Below are 21,551 nucleotides of genomic sequence, written 5' to 3' on the forward strand. Positions count from 1 at the left end.
GAAAAGTAACAGATTTTGATGACTTGGTGCTGTCGAAAGCTATAACATAACAATAGTTATTTGTGCAACAAGAGAGGAAAGTTGGTTTTTCTTGCGAGTGTTTATTTTGAGTCCCGAGAAAGCGAAAGACTCAAAAACACGAGATGTAAAATAACTTTGCTCTGGTGTTGCACATATAATGTTTCACCTCAGTAGTGAGAACATACTAAAGGTTAAAATGTATTTCGAAGTACACAGAATAATACAGAGAAACAAAAAAAAAATTGTAATAGAAGTATGAAGTGGCAGTTCATGGCCTTCACTAAATTAAAAAGCTACTTTGTTTCACTCCCTGGAGTGAGGAAAGTTGCACTTTCGTCACTCCAGGGAGTGATTAAAGTAGGCTTGTTCGAGCTGCTGAGGTGAAAAATTATATTAAATACTAGCGACCCGCCCCGGCTTCGCACGGGTGCAATGCTGATATACCTTCCTCTTGAATCACTCTATCTATATTAAAAAACCGCATCAAAATCCGTTGCGTAGTTTTAAAGATCTAATAAGCATACATAGGGACAGACAGACAGCAGTACGAAGCGACTTTGTTTTATACTATGTAGTGATGTATGCAAATGCGTGGGTGTTCCAAAGTAAAGTGAAATAGATTTATATGAGTAGGGCACAGCGGAATGTCATCTCGCTCTTATTTATTATAGGGTTAAGTTACTGCAATCTACTATCTAGTCTAGCTATCACGGTTCATGAGATACAGCCTGCTGACAGACGGACAGACAGACACACAGCGGAGTCTTAGTAATAGGGTCCCGTTTTTACCCTTTGGGTACGGTACCCTAAAAAACATAGTAATGATTATTACTTATCTGCCGTGATCCTGATCAGGGATGTTGCGGATGCCGATTTTTTGACATCCGCGGATGCGGATGCGAATGTCGAGATTAGGCACATAAAAAAACGTCACTAGTAATTTTTATTTAAGAATAAAACGAAACTTAATATTTGAACAAGAATATAGGTGCCCCACAATCGCATTACTATACTAAATTCCAAATAAAACAAATTATTCACTTCTTGTCGCTATCCGTCACAGGCTAAAGTGCTCGATCGACGAATCACAAAAACGAAACGAGATTCCTATTGGCTAATGACGAAATTACCTAGCACTTACGCCGCCGTTTGGACTGTACCTACCTGTTCCACATCCGCATCCGCATTAAGCTCCGCATCGATTTTATGCGGATGCGTATGTTGAAAATAATGCGGAAGTTTCGCGGTTGCGGATGCGGATGCGAATATTCGCAACATCCCTGATCCTGATCTAGTACCAGGTCCAGGATCGGTTTTTCTGCGCCCAAATGCTGTTTTCGGTTGATCAGTTTCTTTCTTTCTGCTACCGCTGTACCATATAAGAAGTTTAGTAGCTACAAGGTCAAAACTTACTTCGGAAATAAAAGCGAAACTATATACCTAGTAATAGGATTTAAACAGTGAACGGAAATACATTTAAAATCCTAATAAGTAGGATAGGATACCTATACCTACGTATTTGTTTCCAATAAGTCAGTGTCAAAAAAATAAAACCCGGCCAAGTGCGAGTCGGACTCGCGCACGAAGGGTTCCGAACCATTACGCAAAAAATAGCAAAAAAATCACGGTGTATGGGAACCCCACTTAAATAACTATTTTAAATATTATATTTAGTATTTTTTTGTTATAGCGGTAACAGAAATATATACATCATCTGTGAGGACTGTGAGAATTTCAACTGTCTAGCTAATAGCTAGTAGCTATCACGGTTCATGAGATACAGCCTGGTGACAGACGGACAGACAGACGGACAGACGGAAAGCTGAGTCTTAGTAATAGGGTCCCGTTTTTACCCTTTGGGTACGAAACCCTAAAAAGACACGATTAGGCAGCTGTAATGTGAGAAACACCCACTGAATCGGCAGCTTACGTGGTACGTGGTTACCTGTGCCTTTAGAAGAGGAGTCGTCAAACTACGGCAACAGCCAATTCGGCGTGCGAAAAATACCAAATTTGATACAATCCGGCCCACGAAAAAGAAGTGGAGGCTGGCTGCAGCCCTCGGGGCCAAAATTTGGAGAAATGTACCTATCGTGTTTTTCGAATAAATTATATATATAATAATCTTACTTCTTTCGTTCGTCGCACGACATGTTCATAGCCGCCGAGGAATCCTGTGACCGCTTGTAAATAGAGTAGAGGCTGGCGTCCATCTCCTGACTGTGCATTCGCTCCCTCCTCCTGCGGTACACAGATGTCTCGCTCTGCAAATACAGCAAGAGGAGCCGCTGAAAGCTAATTGTAGGTGTTGTATTGTGCTCTTCTAGATTCCAAATCATAAGAAAGAAAGAGATAAGATGGGTGGTTTTCCTATCTAATATAGGGAAACCATACAGGTACAATCATGGAAGCTTCCCTTCCTATGCTTTTGATTTGGGCGGTTTTCGGAAAACAGCGGATCCCCATGTCTGAACAAAGCCGAGATGGAACATTAAGCGGGCAATTTACGCAAAACAACTTAAAACTGGTTTCGTACTTTCGTCGTTCAAGTTACCTCGTTTAAGGTTTGCTCATAGTTTTCTCATTGGGAATGTGATTTTGACAGCTGCCTTCCCCATTTAAGGGAGTTGTCGAGTTCAAATGTGTTGTTGCAAAGTTATCATTCGTTGAATATAAGCATTCTTCTGTGAAATGACCTTGTTTTGTTTAGGTTAGGTACCTACTTACATATATGTAAGTGCAATAAAGAATTAACTTACTTTAGAATTCAATTGTACCTACTTATGGGCTGTAAGTATTAAGTGGGCAGTATGAGTGTCGGGAAATCTGATATGTCAAGTAGGTGGCTTTGATAATCTTTTCTATTTTGTGGCTTGTATGAATCATTTTAGGGGTGGACACTTGGACGCTTCTAGCCCACTAATCCGTGTAGGAATTAGGGTTGTACTTAGTACATTCATTATTAATATTAATAATAAAATGCTGTTCCCATTAGCTGTAACTTTGTATTGACATGTAAAATATTTATCAATAAAAGATTAATTGGTTGATTGATTGTACATAGTATATTAAGCAAATGGATACTAGACAAGATTATTGTAATGAAGACGTTTAGACAACTGAGTAGGTACCTCTTAATGCCCGTTGACTGTAGCATGTAGGTACATAACTACTTTTTCCGGTATAAGTATAAAGGGTATGTAGCCAAAATGTTTCCTAAAGGAGCGTGTCGTGATTATGTGTTAAATTGGGTTAATTTTTCACTGCCTTTCGTTGCAAATATCTAGTAGCTATGTACTTCGCATATTGGTTGTTTCCCATTAGCAACGGTAAATCGTTTCACAATAATGAGGTAATTTGGAGAAAAAATTAAGCAAAGCAGGCTGATCATCAAATTATACCTAATTAAATTTGAAATGAAATACATTTCCATCAAGCGGAAAAACTTGCATAGAAAATTAAATATCTAATAAAAAAAAATTAAGCGGTCCTCGCGAAAAGCTACAGAAAATACCTGGGCCAATTTTAATGCAGTTTACTAAAGTGGGTACCATCTGGGAATGATTACCTTGAGTATGTTCTCGAATTTTTTTAATATGAGGTACGAGCAATATAGACCTGTACCAATAACTTCTGAGGTTATAAGAATATTAATGTTGCTTATTTTTTATATATAGTTTCCAGACCATATACTAAACCTAAAAATAATATTTTGTGTCATCCTAGGTATTTGCTTAGGTAGAAATTTAGGTATTTCTTTTTTCAATCAGCATTCTGTAAAAAAAATATTAGAGACGAAATTCTTTGTTTCCCTGTAAAGGCAAAGTGGCTTCCGACGTACACACGCATTTTGTGTCATTTTCATCCACGGGTATAATAGCATTTAATAAATACCTAATATTGATCCTAAAACGCCTAAAAAAATATTAGAGTCGGTAAGTGAAGTGTTGTACTTTAGAGAACATTGTTATATGTTATTCAAACAAATCTGTGTCAAATTCATCCACCGCTTTTATTTAAAAACATTTTTTTTCTAATTAACACCCTGTATCTGCCACAAAAAAAAATTCATATTATTAAGTTTACGTCTACAATATTATAATACCACATTGAGACATCATTCATAATTTGGGTCATTTTGATCCACGGTTTTTTTACTATCTGGCAAAATAAAACTCAATTGAGCAAGAAGGGCGTGCGCGGGGAAGGGTACCTACGGGGGTGGGGTGCTTATTATACTTGCCGCAATATCAGCTTGCGACTGAGATCTTAATACTATCTCCTTTACCCTTGTTAAGACCAACCAAGAGTGAAAGAGATGGCATTATGAGCTGTCTCGCCACTTAGTTTTGCGATACAGTGTATTTATTTCATTCGGAGGCATAATTACATTGTCTTATGAATCTTACCGTAGTAGGTATATAAATATAATTAAAAATAAACTGTAGGCTGCACTCCTCATACTGACCAACATTTGTGACGTTCCTAATCAAAAGGTACCACTTTCTCTGACAGGTTATTTGTATAAAGATATAATCAAATTTCGTCTTTATGGTAAACGACAAAGTGGTACCTACCTTTTGATTGAGAATGTCACATCAGCGACTTAAAAATTACTTTTGTTTCGATTTTTAGTAGACTTTTTAAGTTTATTTTAACACGCAATTTATTGTGATTTTTGTTATGTTTAAGCGTGGCAAGCAACATTAATTACAATGATGATGATGTTAATTAAATACAATATTTTTTCATACTATACTGAACTGTCACCCTATACATGAGAATGAACAGCGCCCTCTTGACAATGATCATATATTACTGGTCAGGCTTTAATATGTGTCATAATTTAGTAAAGTCCCCTTTGTGGATTCTAAGTTTCCGAGTTACAGCAGTTTAGTGAAAGCGTTTTTTTTTTAAATATAAATTAAGGGTTGAATAAAGAGGAAAGAAAATTTGATTATTTTTGCGCTACGACGCACGGTTTAGGAGATACAGCCCTATAAAGTTTTTTTTCTTTTTTTCTTTTTTACATTGTGTTTTTTGTATATTACTTTGGGGCTTCATAAAGGGGAACGAAAATTTAATTATTTTTGCGCTACGACGCATGGTTTAGGAGATAAAGCCCTATAAAAAAAAAAATCTCTTTTTTTTGCGTTTTTTTTGTATAAATTAATGGTTACATAAAGGGGACCGAAAAGTTGATTATTTTTGCGCTACGACGCACGGTTTAGGAGATACAGCCCTATATAAATTTTTTTCTTTTTCTTTTTTACGTTTTTAAATCTTAATTAAGGGCTTCTTAAGGGGAACGAAAATTTGATTATTTTTCGCTACCATGCACGGTTTAGGAGATACATCCCTAAAGTTTTTTTTGTTGTTTTTTTTTCTTTTTTTTGTCATTGCGTTTTTTGTTATTACTTTGGGGTTTCATAAAAGGGAACGAAAATTTTATTATTTTTGCGCTACGACACACGGTTTAGGAGATACAGCCCTAAAATGATTTTTTTCTCTTTTTCTTTTTTGCGTTTTTAAATCTTAATTAGGGGCTTCTTAAAGGGGAACGGATATTGATTATTTTTGCGCTACGATGCTGTTGTAAATAATTAACGCGTTTAACTTGTTTAACTAACTTTATTATAATAAAAAATAAGCAAGTACATAAGACTGAATTATGTCGTGTCACGTATCGGCGTTAGCAAGGACTGACATTTGTGTACATGCATCAATGCGTAGATGCGTGTTTGCTCGACGACATTTTCAGGCGCTATGATTTGCATTCCTTCCATCATCCTCTCCTGAATGCAAACCCATTGCAGCGGTGAAGTTACTTAGCTTCAGGCGAGGTAGTCCTTTGGTAAGTGCATCAGCTATCATGCCATTGGTGCTGATGTATTCGACGTTTACTTTTCTGGCAGCAATCTTGTCCTTCACAAAATGGTATCGCACATCGATATGCTTGCTCCGAGCATGATAGGCACCAGAACCTGAAATACTAATAGCGCTCTGATTATCACAGTACAAAGTTATTGGCGTACCTGAAGATTTATGCCAGAAATCATCTTCAAGTTGTTTAAGCCAAAGCGCTTCTTGAACAGCCGAGCTCATAGCCATGTATTCTGCCTCAGTAGTTGAGAGTGCTACTGTGGCCTGTTTTTTAGAGTTCCAACTTATGGCAGCACCCTGAAAGATAAAAATATATCCTGTGCAGGATCTTCTGTCTAATGTGTCACTGGCCCAATCTGCATCACAATAGCCAGTTATGCCATTGCTGTCTTTCTTGAATGTGAGTTTCAAGTTAATTGTCCCTCTCAAATATCTAAATATTCTCTTGACCGCTGCCCAGTGCTGAGTTGTCGGACAATTATTAAATCTGCTTACAGAATTGACGGCAAAAGTTATATCCGGACGTGTACCCTGTGATAAGTACAGTAAACATCCCACAGCTTCTTGATAGGGTATGTTTCTTTGAATTTCATTTTCATTTTCAGGCTTCTTCAACTGAACGCCAGCTTCAAAAGGTGTAGGTACTGGCTTGCAATCATACATCTTGAATCTGTGCAATATCTTCTCAACATAAAGTGATTGGTCGAGGGAAATTGTATTCAGATTATCACTCTGTGTTATTTTAAAGCCAATACATTGTTGAGCTGGACCCAGATCTTTTATTTTAAATTTTTCTCCTAGTTTTTCTTTAATAAACTTAACAGTTTTTTCATTGTTGAATAGACAGAGTATGTCGTCAACATATACTGCAATAAACAATACATCATCTTCACTTTGAAGTCTATAGTATATGCAAGGATCTATGCTTGATCTCTTTAAACCAATTTCTAAGAGAGCAGCATTTAGCTTTTTATTCCACTGTCGACTCGCTTGCTTTAAACCATACAAGGCCTTGTTAAGTCGACAAACTTTGTTTTCTACTTCATAACCAGGTGGTAACGCCATGTAGATTTCTTCCTCTACATCACCCTGGAGAAATGCTGTGACCGCATCCATCTGGTGGATTTTTAAGCTGTATTTAGCTGCTAGGCCAATGAGATATCTTACCGATGCATAGCGTACCACTGGAGCGTACACTTCGTGATAATCAATGCCTTTGGTTTGTCTAAAGCCTTTAATGACGAGGCGCGCCTTGTAGCGAGCAATGTTGCCAACGTCATCCCTTTTAGTTTTAAATACCCATTTGCAGGGAATAATTTTCTTGCCCTTTGGTAAATCTACAACAGCCCATGTGTTATTTTCAATTAATGATCGATATTCATCTTCCATTGCAGTTTTCCAAAAAGCTGAATTTTCACATTGTAGGGCTTCTACATGGTCTTGAGGATCATTATCCAATAAGCTCATTGCTGATTCAGAGCTGAGACATAAATATGACTTCGATTCTACGTTATCAACGACATGATGGCGTTGGCGAGGTCTCAAATTCACACGACGCACTTCAGGACTTATTGCAGTAATGTTATCTGAAGGGACATATGTCTCATCTATATCACGTGAGTCTTCAAATACCTCGCTAAAGTCCTCATTGTTTTCAGTGTCACTTAATTCACTCTGATTTTCTTCATTATTAGGCTGTTGTATGTCTTCTTCTATTTCAAAATGTATTTCCTCGTTCTCATCCCTATTATTCTTTATTGCCCTTATTTCTTCATTTAGCTTTTCATGAGTTTCATTTTCTTCAGGCAATTTTCTTATTTTTTCAGTTTCGCATTTATCCATAGTTTTGTTTTGTCCAACTGTCTCTTCCAAAAATACTACATCACGGCTCATTATTACTTCTTTACTTCTTTTATCAACAAATCGGTAGCCTTTGGTACAGTCACTGTACCCCACAAATATTAATTCTCTAGATTTTGGATCAAACTTGTGTCGCTTCTGTTTAGGAATGTGCACCATAGCCCGGCATCCAAAAATTTTCATGTGGCTTAGGTCTGGTTTTGATCCGGTCCATAATTCTTCTGGAGTTACTTCAGGTAGAGAGCGACAAGGAGATCTGTTGATGATGTATGCGGCTGTGGCTACAGCCTCAGCCCAGTACTCCGTCTGTAATGAAGCATTAAACATCATGCATTTAGCCCGTTCTACCAGTGCGGTTCATGCGTTCGCTCAATCCGTTTTGTTCTGGTGTGTAAGGTATGCTTGTTTGATGTTTTATCCCGAAACTCTTCAAACATTGATCAAACTTATGATTTTTGTATTCTGTTCCACAATCTGTTCTAAGAGTTTTTATTTTCATATCAAGTTCATTTTCCACTCTTCTTTTAAATTCTAAAAACTTCTCTAATACCTCTGTTTTTTGTTTTAGGAAATAGACAAATACTTTTCTCGAATAACCATCTATAAATGTTAAAAAGTACCTGGCACCTCCGATAGACTGTTTCTCCATTGGGCCACAGAGGTCAGAATGAATAACTTCAAGCAGCTGTGTTGCCTGAGAACCTTCATTCTTGAACGGTTGCCTGGTCTGCTTTGCTTTTAAACATGAAGTACAATCATCTGGTTTTCCCTGTGGAGATAACTTTACACCAAGTGTATACTGTGGAATTTTCTCTAAGTCATTGTAATTAATATGACCAAGACGCTGATGCCAGACGCATTTGTCCTCTGTTGTGGCTGCCATTGCATGCCCACTTGGGCCGGTTATTAATTCATAAGTATTATTTACTTCTTTTGCTCTTGCCACAATATTTCCACTCATATTGATTATTGAACATCCATATCGATCAAACTCAACTCTGTTTCCACTTTTAATTATTTGGCTCAATGACAGTAAATTTTCGGCTAAATCAGGAATGAATAATACATTTGTTACCTGTATCTGATCAAACTGTCCTGAAATTTTACTTGGTACCCGGATGGTCAACGTTCCGCAGTCTTGGACTCTGAGTATTGTCTTGTCTGCTATCTTGACACTCTGCACAGGTGGAGTTGTTTTAGTCTCTAACCATTCCTCATGCATTGTCATGTGGTATGAACAGCCAGAATCAACTAGCCATTTGTCATCAGCAGAATTACCGGTAGTAGCTGAAAAAGCAGCAACAAAACCATTTGAAGTGCTTTTTTCTTCTTTTTTGTTATTTTTAAACCAACAATACTTTCCCAAATGCCCATAATTGTTGCAATTATAACAACGGGGGCCTTTAGATTTCCCTGAGTGACTATCCTTGCTTTTACTGAACCGATTCGGATATTTCTTTGACTTTGCATAAAAAGCGGTAGTAGTATCTGCTGTTTTTACTTCTTGTAGTAGCTTAGTCTTAATCAGATCTGCACTAATTTTTATGCCTGAGCTCTCTATACCCATAATCATTGGTTTGTACTCATCGGGCAATCCTGCCAACATTAATGTCCCGAGCCACTCATCATCGACGCTGAAACCTATATTTCTCAACTTGTGTGCTGCTGACATAATTTTATTGATATAATCTTCAATGTTTGTACTTGATTCTAAGTTGGTATTTATTAAATCTCTTAGTAGCCCAACTTTTCTTAGTAAACCTGAGTCTTCAAACGCTTTGCACAATTTGTCCCATACCTGTTTTGCTGTTGTTGCTTCTTGCACATGTACATATAACTGTGGTTCCAACGATAGTATTATTTTTGATCTCGCTTTTGTATTTTTTTTCTTGTCACTATAATCTTCTGTAGTGACACTTTCATACAAATCTTCATGTTGCAAATACGCTTCCATTGCAAACTTCCATGTCGAGAAATTATCTCTACCAGTTAATTTTTGTATTGATAATGTGTTTGTAGCCATCATTTTGTCAATTTTTTATAAATTTGAGCTGAAAAAAATCTTGTTTTTTTTTTGTACGCGGCAATTGAGGTTATGTTAATTTTACTTTAACTTTCGTTTTCACTTTTATTACACTGTACTTTTCAAAAACTATATCAGGCAGGGACGGCCCATAACCTGTTGTAAATAATTAACGCGTTTAACTTGTTTAACTAACTTTATTATAATAAAAAATAAGCAAGTACATAAGACTGAATTATGTCGTGTCACGTATCGGCGTTAGCAAGGACTGACATTTGTGTACATGCATCAATGCGTAGATGCGTGTTTGCTCGACGACATTTTCAGGCGCTATGATTTGCATTCCTTCCATCAGATGCACGGTTTAGGAGATACAGCCCTATAAAGTTTTTTTATTATTTTTTTCTTTTTTTTTTTCTTGTGTTTTTGTATATTATTTTGGGGCTTCATAAAGGGGAACGAAAATTTTATTATTTTTGCGCTACGACGCATGGTTTAGGAGATACAGCCCTATAAAGATTTTTCTTTAAATTTTGCGTTTTTTTAAATATAAATTATGGGTTGCATAAAGGGGAACGAAAATTTTATTGTTTTTGCGGTACCACGCACGATTTAGGAGATACAGCTCTATAAAGTTTTTTTTCCTGGTTTTTTTTTGTTTTTTTTTTTTTAAGTATTAATTACGGGTTTCTTAAAGGGTTTTTTTAAATTATTTTTGCGCTACGACGCATGGTTTAAGAGATACAGCCCTATAATGTTTTTTTTTTTAAATTTTGCGTTTTTTTTATATTAATTATGGGTTGCATAAAGGGGAACGAAAATTTTATTATTTTTGCGCTACGACGCATGGTTTAGGAGATACAGCCCTATAAAGATTTTTTTTAAAAATTTTGCGTTTTTTTTAAATACAAATTATGGGTTGCATAAAGGGGAAATAAAATTTTATTGTTTTTGCGGTACCACGCACGGTTTAGGAGATACAGCTCTATAAAGTTTTTTTTCCTGGTTTTTTTGTTTTTTTTTTTAAGTATTAATTACGGGTTTCTTAAAGGGTTTTTTTTTTAAATTATTTTTGCGCTACGACGCATGGTTTAAGAGATACAGCCCTATAATGATATTTTTTTTAATTTTGCGTTTTTTTTTAAATATAAATTATGGGTTGCATAAAGGGGAACGAAAATTTTATTATTTTTGCGCCACCACGCACGGTTTAGGAGATATTATTTTTTTATTTATTTATTTAAACCTTAGGGAAACAAACAGCCAAAAACAACACACATAGAAAATCAGATAACACATTCACAAGCCACACAGTTTCCACTAATGAATGATAACAGTTATGTTGCTCAGAAACTAACATTAATGATACAATTTAAACTTAATTTAACATTAATACAATTTAAAGCATGCAAAACTTAAATACCTAACTCGAATTGTTGAAGACAGCATTTAAACGTTGGCAAGTAGATGATAATGGAACTAATGGGTATTATTTTTATTGTTAGCTGTTTTTTTTATATCTATATATATATATATATATATTTTTTTTTTATTGATAATGGGAAACAAACAGCGAAAGATGACACATATAGATAATTACACTTAAATACATACATAAGCCAAAACAGTTTCCACTACTGAAATTAGATAATTATGGTTGCTCAGACAAGACTTATATAGCTATAATAGCTCTATAAAGTTTTTTTCCTGGTTTTTTTTTTAGTTTTAATTAAGGGTTTCTTAAGGGGAACGAAAATTTGATTATTTTTGTGCTACGATGCACGGTTTAGGAGATGCAGCCCTATAAAGATTTTTTTGTTGTTTTTTTTTTCATTGAGTTTTTTGTATATTACTTTGGGGTTCCGTAAAGGGGAACGAAAATTTTGTTATTTTTGCGCTACCACGCACGGTTTAGGAGATATAGCTCTATAAAGATTTTTTCCTGTTTTTTTTGTTTTTTTTTTTAAGTATTAATTAAGGGTTTCTTAAAGGGGAACGAAACATTGATTATTTTTGCGCTACGATGCACGATTTAGGAGATGCAGCCCTATAAAGATTTTTTTGTTTTCTTTTTTTTCATTGTGTTTTTAGTATATTACTTTGGGGCTTCATAAAGGGGAACGAAATTTTTATTATTTTTGCGCTACGACGCATGGTTTAGGAGATACAGTCCTATATTTTTTTTTACAATGCATGTGCTCGAAAAGTGCGTTTCCTACGGAGCCATATCGTGCGGAAAGTACTGCTTTTCCGCACTAGTGCTTTTTGTATTCAATTTTTTTTTACAGTACATATGGTGCTACTTTCTCGCACTAGTGCGGAAAAGAGCACTTACCGTGCATATGACGAAAGTTTAAAGGGCCATATGTACTGTAAAACGTACGATACACGTGCGAATAGGTAATTCGCAACTCGTGTCGATTTAAAACACTCCTTTTAATAATTAAACTTATTTGCCATGATATGTTTTTTTATTTACTCGCACAATGCATAGTAAAACATTGTATGATACACGTGCGTAAAGATGATTTCCGCACTTGTTGCATAAATAGCATTTTTTTTATCAAAGAATGAAAGAAAGTCACGGTATTAATAACCAAATTTTACTTTAGTGGTACCTTTTCCCTATCACTGTTCCAAATGTATGTGGCGTTCACGTAAACGCGATATTTTTAAGATTTCCCTGCGCAATGTTGCCAGCTCGCTCGCAAATCAAACATGTACTTACAGTTCTTTTGCATAATGGTGACATTGTACAATATCTATAAGTTTTAAATAGGTAAAAGATAATTCGACGCATTCTTTGCTTGCTTGTTGCTTGTTGTTGTGTTGTTTGCGTAACTTCTTTGAATAAGTTGCGTTAATTTGGCGCACAGGCGAAGTAAACATGCGTTGCGTACGGCAAGGTCACGCCGCGGCCCCACCCTGCACGGCCTCCGTTGCCCATTCAGACCGCCCGCTAGCTTCGTTTGAACGCAAATAATATTTTTGTAATATTTGTTTATGCAGTGGATGCAAGTGACACAAATTCATACATCTTATTTATCCCGCATTTCAAATTAATAAGATGTAAACTCTAATATCTTTAATATTCTTTTGTAACGGTGACAGCCTGTTACAACGAAATCATCAAATATCTTATGAAGCTATGCCTTAATAAGACACAAAATCATTTAATGGACCTATTTAAACGATCAAATTCGACCTAAGTAATTTTTTTTAACTCTAATTTTTTTTTGTGTCATTTAGAATATTATGACATAGTATCAGATTGCAGTGGACGTAATTGACACAAACTATGTTTTCACACTAAAAACTCTATCCTAAATGCAACACAGTTACATGTTTTCTCTCGAATATTTTTTTCTCCAAGATAATTCAAAATAAAAAATAATTACCACAAAATAACAAATTACTAGAAAAGCAAATTATATATATGACACAAAACAAAATGTAAGATTTACATCTTAACAAAGTATTCATAAGCGAAAACAGAATTGACTTTAATATTTTTATAACCTAGGGGTCAAAATATAGCCAGCGGTACAGGTCTAATAGCTGTCACAAATATGTGACAAGTTGAAAGTCGTCAAAGAGATATATGATTGGATTGTCCAGCGTCAACCACAAAACTATATAAGTACCTACTACTAAATAGAAAAAATCGGAAAAGTGCGACTCGGATTCGCCCATCGATGGTTCCGTACTTTTTAGTATTTGTTATAGCGGCAACAGAAATACATCATCTGTAAAAATTTCATATGTCTAGCTATCACGGTTCATGAGATACAGCCTGTTGACGCGAGTGTGGAGTCTAGTTCGCTAATCAGCGAAATCGACTGCACACTAGCGTTCGCGGCTTCGCGCCGCGCGCGTAGTCTGGAGCGGGCTTAAGATCTGGCCACAGCAGACATAACGATAGGTCATAATGAGAAACGGTTTTAGGTACAGTTTAATGCCGTCTTGAGTTCCTTTGCATATTCATACTAATACTAATATTAATATTATGAAAACCACGGTTAGACGGAGGACGGTTAGGTCTAGACGGAGCTGGTCTGACAGGATGCCCTTTTTAGTTGGCGGTGAAAGGATTCAATAAGGAAATGAAAAACGGCCGGGCCTGGCCGATGACAAGAGGGCATATACATAGACTACCTCATATAGAATTCGCACACGTCAAGCTCAAGTTATATTACAGTAACAATAAACGATCATCAACAATTAAAAAATAAAATAAAAATTATCTAAAAAAAAACAGACGCAAAGGCCGTCTTATTACTAAAGTACGACGCCCCGAGCCGTACTACTCAACCTTTATTGCGCACCATGTATCCTAAGTACATTATTATATTTATATCATAACAAGTATAACAACTTATGTTTATTTGGTCAATTTGGTGATCTTGTTATCTTTTATTTTGTCGTAAACGTAAATTAACTATGTGAGTACTTATGCCTGATGGGCGCAATTACTGGTGTGCCGTCGGAAAGTTTCGAAAATTGCGAAATTTCCACATGAAAAAATTTCAGCAACTTCGCTTATTTTTGTATCGGAAGCGTAGTTTTTTATTTCCAAAATCAAAGTTTCCTTTGTTTCCCGGGAAAATTTCCTGAACTTTTCCAATTTTTTGGCATCTTTCCTCAACTTGCACTGCTTGCACACCTGTAGGCATAATACCTGGTTTGTGCACCATCTCGTGGGCAATGCATCTGCGCAAGGAAACTACCTGGCTATTTCTTAGTTCTCTGGAGAGTTGGAGCTCGTATCGACATTCGAATTACTCAATTTTACAAGAAAAGTGTAAAGTAAATTCAAGAGTAGTCGTTTTGACGAATGACGTACCTACTCTAAAGAACGTTCTGACAAACAAGGGCCTAACCTAACCCGAGTAATATAGCAAACAAGTGTATCTATTAATAAGGCTTAACCAGATGGCCGAGACTCTCCTTGCGGTTTCTTGGTAAGCCAGGGACTTGTATTCCAGTGGCTTGCCAAATACTGCAGTTTTCGGAATACTGGTTCACCGAAGAAATGACCTTATAATTATGAACTCCACTTTATGTACAATTTACGAACACCTCGCATAGTATATATTGAATGGAATTAATTGATTCGCTGTGACTTGCCCACTGTGGCCAGTATGAGGTTTGGCGTAAAGGGCTGGCATCCAGGGCATTAAAAAAACAAAAATTTGACACAATTCTAGGGATTGACAGGGCAAGCTATGCTGGCGCCATCTGCTAAACACTTCGACCGGCCAACCCCATTGCCCGTCTTGGCTACTATTCGCACAGACCTATAGTTATGTCTGCTGTGGCCAGACCAGATCTTAAGCGCGCTCCAGACTACGCGGCGCGAAGCCGCGAACGCCAGTGTGGAGTATCATGAAGTGATCAATTCTATAATGATCAAACTAATGACCTGGCCCCGACATCTCTAATGGCAGATTAAAATAGTTAATAAGCAATAATAAGAACTTGACTCATTATTTTAGCGTTAATATAGTCTGGCAAAACGAATTTATCAATAGAAAAAATGTGGCGAAATTGAAGTTACAAATTTTGAGCTTTACATTCACACCTTTTCTATTGACCAATTGGATTGCCAATTTGCCAGACATTGCTCCCACGCCGATTAGGTACCTACTTTAACATCTGTTACTTTTTAAGGTTCCATACCCAAGGGTAAAAAACCAAATGCGAGACGGACTCGCCCACCGAGGGTTCCGTACTCTTTAGTATTTGTTGTTATAGCAGCAACAGAAACACATCATCTGTGAAAATTTCAACTGTCTAGCTATCACGGTTCATGAGATACAGCCTGGTGACAGACAGACAGACGGACAGCGGAGTCTTAGTAATAGGGTCCCGTTTTTACCCTTTGGGTACGGAACCCTAAAAACGGGACCCTATTACTAAGACTCCACTGTCCGTATCTCATCTCATGAACCGTGATAGCTAGACATATGAAATTTTCACAGATGATGTGTTGCCGCTATAACAAATACTAAAAAGTACGGAACCATCGGTGGGCGAATCCGAGTCGCACTTTTTCGATTTTTTCTATTTAGCTAGGTACTTATATCTATAGTTTTGTGGTTGACGCTGGACAATCCAATCATATATCTCTTTGACGACTTTCAACTTGTCACAAATAGCTCGTACCTCATATCAAAAAATTCGAGGACATACGCAAGGTAATAATTCCCAGATGGTACCCACTTTAGTAAACTGCATTAAAATTGGCCCAGGTACTTTCTGTAGCTTTTCGCGAGGACCGCTTAATTTTTTTGTATTAGATATTTAATTTTCTATGCAAGTTTTTCCGCTTGATGGAAATGACACATTTCAAATTTAATTAGGTATAATTTGATGAGCAGATTGCTTTGCTTAATTTTTTCTCCAAATTACCTCATAATTGTGAAACGATTTACCGTTGCTAATGGGAAACGACCAATATGCGAAGTACATAGCTACTAGATATTTGCAACGAAAGGCAGTGAACAATTAACCCAATTTGACACGTAATCCCTCCTTCATAAGTAATTTTTTTTTCACTGAAAAAAAAAATGTTTTTAATATTCAGTTTGAGCTCTTTCAAATGATATCCCATTCGACATAGCAACTAGACTTTGAAATTTTGCCCCCTATTTATATTGGGCATTTTCCATAATGAATAAAAGATATATTAAAAAATTACACTTTCAATGTGTTTGGGTTAGCGTTCTTCATGACTATTCCAAATTTCAAATCGATAGCTTAAGTAGTTTTCGAGATTTTAGCAATGTGACAGACAGACGGACGGACAGTCGCACCATAAGGGTTCCTTTTGTACCTTTTCGGTACGGAACCCTAAAAAGGAATGAAAGATGACATGGAAATGATGACGATGACATGGATGGGTAAGTTGAGGTCGATGTAAACAATTATGCCTCACTTATCACTGACTTTTACTAAATGCATATGTCGCTTAACTTCAAACTCGGGTAAATCTATCTGTCAGATTATGCGATTTTGGTATTAAGAAAAGGTAATAGGGTAGATAGCACAATCAGATTAAGACTAACTGCGAAATCTCTAGAACAGTCTTGAAATTTGGTATATATATATATATATATAAATTAAAGGCCCCTTTTTCATGTCCAAACCATTTGACATTTGGGGACCTCGAGGAATCGCAGCCATCTTGAAAAATGTGTACCATCCTGGCGAAATTCGCGTTTTACTCTAAATCTACGTTCTCTATGAGAATATGGTGTAAGGCAACATTAAAGTCTATTAAATTCTACACAATAAAGCCCTAGATATCTTTGCGGAAAAAATACATCTTGTTATAGAAAATACTTGCTGAATCCAGATTTAGCGCTTATGTCCTTTCAGGGGATATTCTCTTAATAGGAAACTTGGAGGAATATGAATTCCACTTTTGTTTATACATTTGTTAATATCAACATTTTACTCGACTGCGACTTACACAGAAAGTAGGGTTATGGGTTTATGTACTGATGATTCAGTACACCCTGTAGCTTAGGATACTGGACGGATTTTTTAAAATGACGTATCGGTAGATTCCTCTTGCCATTCACAACCTGTGTACACTCATTTAAAGAAAAATCAATACAGCCGCCTTAAGAGGACGCCGAAAATTAAATCATATTTTCCCCTCACTAGCTCGGAAAGTTGTCTTTTAACCTTCAAAACAAACGGGGAAAAACGCGTTTTATCCACTAGTGGGGAAAGTAATTTGACCTTAGATGGAGCGTGTTTAAGTAGCTTGACAGATAACAAAATAACGTAAAACGCTCATGATAATGGTTCGTTCGATATTAATTATCATTAAATAAATGGTTTGAGAATCTAATAAAAAATATCAAATTTAGCTTTATTTAATGATTTTAAGTCATAAACCTTTAAATTCCATAAGAAACGTTTGTTTTTTTTATAATGATGTTAAATATAATTCTGAACGCACAAGTTGAGTCGATGCAATTTCAAAACGCATCGTTGACATTTCATACGTCAGAAATGTCAACATTGTCAACAAATTTTTTACTTAAAAACTTTTCTCACCGACTCCGTAAAAATACACAACTTCCAGAGTTTTCTGTTATATTGTAAAAAAATGAGTGATTCCAGTGATGAAGATGATACATTTGCACCCGTGTGTAACACAAAACTTTTCCCCTCACTATAGCGACGAAAGTGCAACATCCTCAGGCGTTAGATCATCTTCATCAACTGGAATCACTCATTTTTTTACGATATTATAACAAAAAACTCTGGAAATTCTATACTTTTACGTGAGAAGTTATTAAGTAAAATTTTTGTTGACAATGTTGACATTTCTGAAGGATGAAATGTCAATGATGCGTTTTGAAATTGCATCGACTTAACTTGTGCGTTCAGAATTATATTTAACATAATTAATAAAAAACAAACGTTTATTATGGAATTTTAAGGTTTATGACTTAAAATCATTAAATAAGGCTAAATCTGGTAGTTTTTATTAGATTCTCAAACCATTTATTTAATGATAATTAATATCGAACGAACCATTATTATGAGAGTTTTACGTTTTGTTATCTGTCCAGCTACTTAAACACGCTCCATCCAAGTTCAAATTACTTTCCCCACTAGTGGATAAAATGCGTTTTTCCCCGCTTGTTTTAAAGGATAAAAGACGGCTTTCCGAGCTAGTGAGGGGAAAACTATTTTTCTTCTGGCGCCTAAACTATTTAACGGATTTCAATAAAATAGACATCAGTAGATCCATAATTGCTACACGAGTGTTATGCAATACAAATTTTCTAAAAGTAACGAAGAAAAAATGTTTAGGGCTAAATAATGTGATTGCAAAAACAGATTTTAGGTCTTAAATGGGGTTTGACAATAGTGACAGTAATCAAATTTGACACCTAGTTTATTAATTCGTGTTTGACACCTACAATTTCCGGGATCCCTGTTTGCGTGTCTTAAAATTTGAGATTCGGGGACCACGGGGAGCAGACGGAATATGAAAAAATATACGTCTTCTTTGTTTTTTCTCTGTAGCTATGGATTTTATATGATTATTGTGTGTAGCAAAGTGAAAGCTTATTAAATTCCACACAAAACAGGTCTACGACAATATGTCCTTAAATCGAAGCCATCTCAAAGAAATATGGCTCAGAAGTCAAAAAGTTGTGCTAATTCATCTCCTACTGACGTTTTGTTCAAACGATTCCTCGATGTCCCTAAATGTCAAATGGTGTGGACATGAAAAAGGGGCCTTTAATTTATATACATACCAAATTTCTGGACTGTTCTAGAGATTTCGCAGTTAGTCTTAATCCGATTTTGCTAAGATATTTGCTGAGAGGGTCGAATGGATTTACCAGAGTTTGAAGTTAAGCGACCCATATGTATCAGAATTAATATAGGTAGACATTCGGCGACGCCCATTAGATTGAACATGTGTTATTTAAAGTTCGGAGGACATGGGATCATACCAATAAGTTTCATGGGACTTATGTACGTAAAATCAACTAAGTTATTCGCTCCATCCCAATTTCGGGCAGTTCAACATTACATAATTAACACCACAGCCCTAATAGCACTGCTACTTACTTTGTATGTACGTAATACTGTGTTCCTGGTGCACAAAAAATACCTAGTACCTATGCCAATTTATGGTATAACACCGACCGAACGTCTGACAAGTTTAAACTATAATAGATAGTCTACTGTTACGTAGTATATAATAAGACTTGTTCACTTACGGATGAATCGGTGAGTATTGTGAGTAGGTCGGGGCCTCTGACGAATGTTCGCATCCCTTGCCGCAGGTTGCTCTCCACAAGCAGCGAACATTCGGAATCCAATGCAAACTCGCTCTTGTACTTCTCTTCTGGCAGACTCTGGCAATAATAAAAAATACAAATACCTACAGTAGATATTACACGATTTACACCGCCAAAATAAAATCTAAATATAGCGTGTCAAACCAAGTTCGGGAAAAATAAACTGACGACGAAAAGACACATGAACTATGCGAAGCCATTTTTATACCTCCTTTATAACTCCAAATTTTTCGTTTGTGTTTATGCTTAATAGTAAGCTTATACTCGTACCTACGTGAATGAAAAATTCAGTTGTGCTGGATTAAGAAATGTTGATGTCCTAGGAGGTTAAAGCGCTGGTGGCCTAGCGGTATGAGCGTTGCAGCTTCCAATCCGGAGGTCGCGGTTCGAGAACCCCGGCTCGTACCAATGAGTTTTTCGGAACTAATACATAATTTTTAAGAAAAAAAACCGACTTCAATGGGGGATGCCGTTGAAAGATTACTTATTGTTGATGGTGCACTCTTAGATTCCAGACAATGAAATGAAAAAAACCGCATCTATTGCCTAATTGTAAAACCACTCACTTTTCTATTAGCATTTTGTTTCTGCAAGGGTCGCAGTTCTAAGTTATAACCTAACCCACTTTTCTGATAGCATTTCGTTTTTGTAAGGGTCACAGTTCTAACCTAACCCACTTTTCTGATAGCAGTTCGGTTCTGTGAGGATCGCAGTTCAAATGCAACCACCCACCTAACCCACTTTTCTAGTAGCATTTCCGGGTCCGGGTCTGGATTCGGATCCGGGTCCGGGTCTTAGTCCGGGTCCAGTTTCAGGTTCAGGTCTAAGACCATGTCCAGATCCGAGTCTGGGTCCGTGTCCGGCTGTCCGGCTCCATGTTTGGGTCTGGGTCCATAACGAAGAGAACAAATCGCCAAACGTGAACTATGTGTCGTTGAAGAGTTCCATTCTGATCATCATCAGCAGTTCCACTTCATCAAATGTCACTTTTTTAAATGTACATGCTGGATTTGTTGATGAAAATACAAAAATCACTATATGTATGCCTTTCACATTTGAGGAGTTCCCTCGGTTCCTCATGGATCCCATCATCAGAACTCGAGCTTGACAAAAATGTGTCTTGAAAACCTAACTTGCTTAACAAACATAACGAAGAGGACAAATCGCCAAACGTGAACTATGCGTCATTGAAGAGTTCCGTTCTGATCATCATCAGCAGTTCCACTTCTACCAGCACTAAAATCAGTATGCCTTTAACATTTAAGGAGTTTCCTCGATTCCTCATAGATCCCATCATCAGAACTGCGTTTTGACAATTTTTTTAACGCGCGCCAGTCGTAACCTAAATGAGTTGTCTAAAGAATTTGATGTGGATATATTCAACTGTAGAATTCCTAGCGTGAGACGTAATTTAGTGCAGAGATATTTTGAGTCTTTTGAGTGAGCTTGTTGTCGCCTTCTTGAATGCCTATAATAATAGGCACTTATGTATTCTCTTTTTTTTTTCTTGCCTCTTAGTCTTCATTGCTAAGTTAATTTGTATTTTAGTTACTCCCTTATTAGTTATCGTTTGTATACGCTCTGTTCACATATGTGGCTGCGATAGTGCGCAACCTTAGTTATAGTACCTATTAGTTTAGTATCATGTCACTCCCTGTGAGTTCCTATAATTGGCTTCCTGTATCAACTATAATTTTTATGTTAATGTCACAGCTGTTGGATCTCCAAATATATAAAAAAAAACAACTGAATTGAGAACCTCCTCCTTTTGAAATCTTGAAGTCGGTTAAAAATATCATTTGATATTTACTAGTCGCTTTTCGGTGAAGGAAAACATCGTGAGGAAACCGGACTAATCCCAATAAGGTCTAGTTTATCCTCTGTGTTGGAAGGTTAGATAATATGGCAGTCGCTTTCGTAAAAAC

General features: G+C 36.4%; 1 protein-coding gene across 1 annotated transcript in view; it reads right to left on the reverse strand.

Annotated features, from left to right (window-relative positions):
- Positions 1 to 21,551, reverse strand: part of LOC134746907 (leucine-rich repeat and guanylate kinase domain-containing protein-like) — a 41,740-nt gene that overhangs the window by 2,536 nt on the left and 17,653 nt on the right. Inside the window, exons 12-14 of the mRNA XM_063681478.1 lie at positions 19,546 to 19,683; positions 2,152 to 2,285; positions 1,298 to 1,390 (exon numbers count right to left, since the gene is read on the reverse strand). Of these exons, the coding sequence (XP_063537548.1) occupies positions 1,298 to 1,390; positions 2,152 to 2,285; positions 19,546 to 19,683 (365 nt within the window). The remainder of the gene's footprint in view (positions 1 to 1,297; positions 1,391 to 2,151; positions 2,286 to 19,545; positions 19,684 to 21,551) is intronic.

Source organism: Cydia strobilella, chromosome 13 (genome assembly GCF_947568885.1).
Source record: "Cydia strobilella chromosome 13, ilCydStro3.1, whole genome shotgun sequence".
Classification (NCBI taxonomy): Eukaryota; Metazoa; Arthropoda; class Insecta; order Lepidoptera; family Tortricidae; genus Cydia; species Cydia strobilella.